The following is a 5274-nucleotide window of genomic DNA, read 5'->3' on the forward strand; positions in this document are numbered from 1 at the left end:
TTCACGGGCCGCATCCGGCCCGCGGGCCGGAGGTTGCCGACCCCTGTCATAAAGCATCCTGGTCCTTTGTTTGAACTTCTCTTTTAGTTCCTGAATCTTATGGAAGAGACAGTAAGAGCTTTTTGACAGTGGAATATACTCCCCCAGAGAGTGCTGGAGTCTCCTTTGTAGGTTTTTAAGCAGAGACTGGATGGCCCTCTGTCATGGATGTGTTGATTGTGAGTTCCTGCATGGCAGGGAATTGGACTGGATGACCCTTGTGGTCTCTTCCAACTCTATGATTCTAGGTCTCTTCTTTCTTTTTTGTTATTCTATTTCTCTGCATTGATTATATTAGTTCTTTTTGAGAACTACTTTGTAACTTTGTTACAACCTCATTATCCCACTCAGCCTCTGTAACATTATCTGTAAAATTGTACTTCTAAGCTTGATATAAAAAAACAATTATACACAGAGAAGTAGTTTGTAATTAATATGTAGTTTATAGGACCACAATTGCATCCTGGTTTTGATCTCTCCACTTCTTCCCCATTACCAGATACAACCTTTACTCAGTGATAAATAACTGTCATTTGTTGCTAGTTTTCCTCTGGAAAAGAGATATTGGAAGATGTCCTTTAAAATGTTTGGCAGTGTCCACATACTTCTCATTATACGCTTCCTTAGATCCTATGCTAGTTGAATGATGAGATATGAATTAAATAAATAAAAAATAATTCTGAAGAAGCACATGGTAGTAATGTAATGCTATCCATGAAGACCATGAGCATCTTTCTAAGTGTAAAGGTGAAGTATTGTTTTATATGTATTTTATAGAATGTACGCCATTGGCAGGTTTCATTTTTATCAATTTTATTGTTTGTATGTACAGCACTGTGTAAATCTACAGTGCTATATAAATGAAGTATAATAATAATAATAATAATAATAAGTATAAGTATAAGTATAAGTATAAGTATATGGAAAGATGAGTTTCTACAAGTTAATCAATTAACTTGATTAACGGGTAGAACTAGAAGAACATTGATTCTACTACCCAGATAGGAACACTGAGGCCTTATCAACACATGTGGAGGGCCAAGGTGGCAGAATGCTATGTACCACTTTGGTCTTAAAGTGGGCTGACTATATTTTGGATGCTTTACAGACTCCTTGCAAACAGAAAATTAGCACAATTGATGCTCTGGGACAGAACCTCTTTCTTTGGCCTACTAGTTTCCTATTTGTAGGAAACTTTTACAGTGGACCCATGGTATTGCTGCGGTTTGGTTCTAGGACCCCTGTGGATACCAAAATCTGTGGATGCTAAAGTCCCATTAAATGGTGTAGCAGAATTGTGTTCCTTACATAAAATGGCAAAATTAAAATTAAATTATATTTTCAAGACATGGATGGTTGCTATTTTGAAGAAATGCATCTGAAAATCTTCCCGCATTTGTGGGTTTTTTCTACTTTTAAAATCCCATTTCTGAGTGGGATTCAGCTAGTGTGATAAGTCTCATAGAGTTGGAAGAGACCACAAAGGCTGTTCAGTTCAATCAAAAGAAAATTCAGTTCTGAAATCCTAAATTTCGGTCTGAAGTGGCAGTCTGCTTGACTCCCATACTCTCTCCTATGTTAGCATATAGATGTAGGGTCCTAGAAGGAATTCCTCAGGTTATATTTTGGTTCTTTCTCATGCTCATGATTAGCCATGAAAAGTTTCCCTTCAGCTTGTATGCAATGGTGTGGTTCACTGCTGACTGGAAATAGCAGCACCCTCTGTTACCTGTCTGTCCTAGCAAGTAACATCTGTTGGGGAATCCAGCATCTGTTGGAAAGAGAGCAGCTGGTGAGGAAGGAACTTGTCAAGTCTATACTCAAAGCTCCTGCTTTGACATAACTTGGACAGAGATAAAAAGGAAAATAGTACAAGTTCACTTTTTAAACATGAAATTTTCATTAAAGATGAACATGGAAATAGCATGAGGAGTTCACTTTTCAAACATTTTGGTATTCATTTTATCAGTATTCTGTTGTTTTCAAGTAGAAGCCAGACATCTGACTCTAAAATGATATAGCTGATAGTGAACTTATAGGGGAATCAGCAGTGTTTTCACATGTACCAGATATTCCACCTGCCAAGCATTGGTGTTGAGGATGTGTGTGCGAGAGAGAGAGAGAGAGAATCAATCTGTAGCCACCACAAAGAAAAACATTTATCTTCCCAATTCCAGGAAAGTCATATTAACTCGTGTAAGACAGATGAGAACAAAAATCCCATAAACTGTTAAAAGCAGACATTAATTTGTGAAATAAGACTGGAGGGCAACTTGGGGCTTCCCTGTCATTAGAATGAGGCAACCTCAGACAGAGGCTGGTAGGGAGTATTCCTTTTTAATACTCCTCTCTCCTCTGTTGGAAGACAGTTTCACATGCTAGACCCTTTGTCCTGGGCCCCCCAACCATCCTGCTGGTTTAGATATCTTGGAGGACACTTAACCAGTCAGTCAGTCAACCTTTATTAGGCATAGAAAAAACATGTGTTTACAATAAATTACAATAAAATTTACAATAAAAATTTAAAATAAAAATTTACAATAAAATTTACAGAAACTTCAGGGTCGTTGTTCGAATTTGAGCCATAGTCTTGTTGCTTCCACTAGAAAATTGGCCATTAGCCTGGTTATATATGGGTTTCAATCTTCTAATAGAAATTCCACTGTTAACCCAATTAAAGAGATATTCATTTCCACTAACCTTCTTAACAATTTTTCCGTTGGAGTTATATACAGTGGACAAAGCAATACACTTAACCATCACCAGTCCTGAAGTAAGATATGGAAAAAGGCCTTCTGCATGGGAAAAGGCTCCAGTTTGTTGTTTGTCTCAGATAGCACAAAATATAGGACCAGCCCTAAGGGAAGTCCATAATTGATCAAGTGCCTATAAAAATCTAGGTCATAATACATAGAATCATAGGAGATTATCAGATGGAGGGAAAGGATGCCCTTGTCCCATCCTTATCACATGATCATGAAAAGATTTTCATATGACATCACACTTGTCAGTGTCCTGTCAGTGAACTGGCAACTGTCCTGTCATTTTGTATTAATGTGAGTTTGCGTTGATACAATTCCACTTCAATGACACGATAATGACAGGATAAGCACGACGTGTATGAAATGCTCCCTGTCTGATAATCTCTATAGAGTTGGAAGAGACCCCAAGGGCCATCCAGTCCACCCCCTGCCATGCAGGAATTCACAATCAAAGCACCCTCAATGGACGGTCATCCAGCATCTGTTAAAAAACATGCAAAGAAGGAGGCTCCACCACACTCCAAGGGAGTCAGGTGTGGGCACAGTGTGGCCCACGGGAGTTAGACTGGATGGCCCACAAGACCCATTTAACTTTATGATTCTATTCCTCTTTGTAGCCCTTGGAACAAACTTTTGTGGTCTCTGAACTCCGAAGTCCTCAAACTTCCTGCCCTCATTTTTAATGGTGTACTTTTGGGGCAATATTTGTCCCAAAGTCTCATAGAAAATCACCTAAATATATTAAAACATGCAAAAAATACCCTACCACCACATGCACCCCAGAACCCTATACAGTGGACCCTTGTTATATGCTGGGGTTTGGTTCCAAGATCCCCCGTGTATAACAAAATCTGTGTATGCTCAAGTCCCATTAAATATAATGACATAGCAAAATGGTGTCCCTTATAAAAAATGGAAAATCAAAGTAAATTTATACTTTTTTGGAACATTTTCAAACTGTGTATGCTTGAATCCGTGTATAAAAAATCCGTGTATAAGAAGGGCCGACTGTACTAACCCCAAATACCTTGATTTTCCTCTGCAGCTCCTCTGCAAATGACAACAGGAAGTGACACAATGTCACTTCTGTCACCATTCTGAGAGAAACTGTAGGAGAAAATGGAGGTATTTGGGCTTGCTGAGGGAAGTGTGACTCCCCCAAGGAACGAAAATGGTCCCGTGGTCCCCATTTAGTTGCCTATCCTTGATGTATGTTCTAGCCTTTAACCTTGAGAATCTTCACTAATTTTACAGAAAGTCATTTCTGAGTAAGATTGGCACATTAACTATATATGCCAGTTCACCTTCATTGACAGACTTCCTCAATCCATCAAATACCAGTCTCTTTTAATTTTCATTGAGCTTGGTTGCTTCTCAAAGCAAGACCATAGTTGGTTATTTCCAATACAGCCATGTCTAACAACATTCCCAAGGACATTACCTTGGAACTTCCTTCCTCAGAAAACTAGAAGAGAGAAATTATATGGGGAACGCCATTTCTGCCATGAAAGGACATACCCAGTTCAAAGATGTTTGTTTTATTTGTGTGAGGAATTAAATGTTAACCATGGTTTTATTCTTTAGGAGAAAGATAATGAGTTGTTTTGGAGTTGAATGGAATACAGAACTTAATAAATAAAAAATTATTAAGATTCCCATTACTGTAACTTTTCTTCTATATTAGAAAGCATTTAGTAGAGTGGGCAGTGGCACATCTTGCATTACATCTCTTCTGTATAGCTGAGTGTAACTCGATTTTGATGTGGTTCTTTTCTTAGAGCTGGAAAGTGGTATGTGGTCCCTCCAGCACAAGCTTTGTTCCATCATGGTGAAGCAAGAGCAGAACATGGCACCAGAATTCGCTGAGACCCAGACTTCAGCTAATGTGGTTCCTATGCTGAACCTCAATCCAATGCAAAGGTTGCCAGTCCCTGAAGAGGTGAGTCCATTGCACCTAGAAGGTCTACGCCAAAACATCCAAAGTTCAGATTTTGGTACTACCTATGGTTTTTTCACATCCTTCAGTCAAAATCAAGGCTAGGAAACCTCTTTCAACCCAAGGTCCAGAATTAATTTCAGAAAAGTTCTCAAAACCACATTCCAGTGGTGGGTGGGCCTAAGAATGCAACGTCAGAGCTATCCAAGGCCCTGAGATTTCAAGACCAAAACTTCAGGGTTAGAGATGAACTCCTGTGATGTCCTGAAGCAGCTGCTGATTTTACAAGGATTATTATTATTATTGTTATTGTTGTTATTATTATTATTATTATTAACCTTTATTTATAAAGCACTGTAAATTTACACAGCGCTGTACATACAATCTTTTTAATTGGACGGTTCCCTGACCTCAGGCTTACAATCTAAAAAGACACAACACAAAGGGAGTGGTGGTGGGGAAGGAGCCTCTCTAGTAGGATAATACATATAAAATACATAGCAATACAGGAAATGATTCAATAAAACAGACAACAAA

At 38.6% G+C, this 5274-nt stretch overlaps 1 protein-coding gene across 2 annotated transcripts in view; it reads left to right on the top strand.

Moving 5' to 3' along the window:
- CREB3L1 (cAMP responsive element binding protein 3 like 1) overlaps positions 1-5274 on the top strand; it is a 118863-nt gene that overhangs the window by 82976 nt on the left and 30613 nt on the right. For both annotated transcript variants that reach the window (XM_042446638.1, XM_042446637.1), the window contains exon 3: positions 4580-4740. In XM_042446638.1, the coding sequence (XP_042302572.1) occupies positions 4580-4740 (161 nt within the window). The remainder of the gene's footprint in view (positions 1-4579; positions 4741-5274) is intronic.

This window comes from Sceloporus undulatus, chromosome 1 (assembly GCF_019175285.1).
Source record: "Sceloporus undulatus isolate JIND9_A2432 ecotype Alabama chromosome 1, SceUnd_v1.1, whole genome shotgun sequence".
Classification (NCBI taxonomy): Eukaryota; Metazoa; Chordata; class Lepidosauria; order Squamata; family Phrynosomatidae; genus Sceloporus; species Sceloporus undulatus.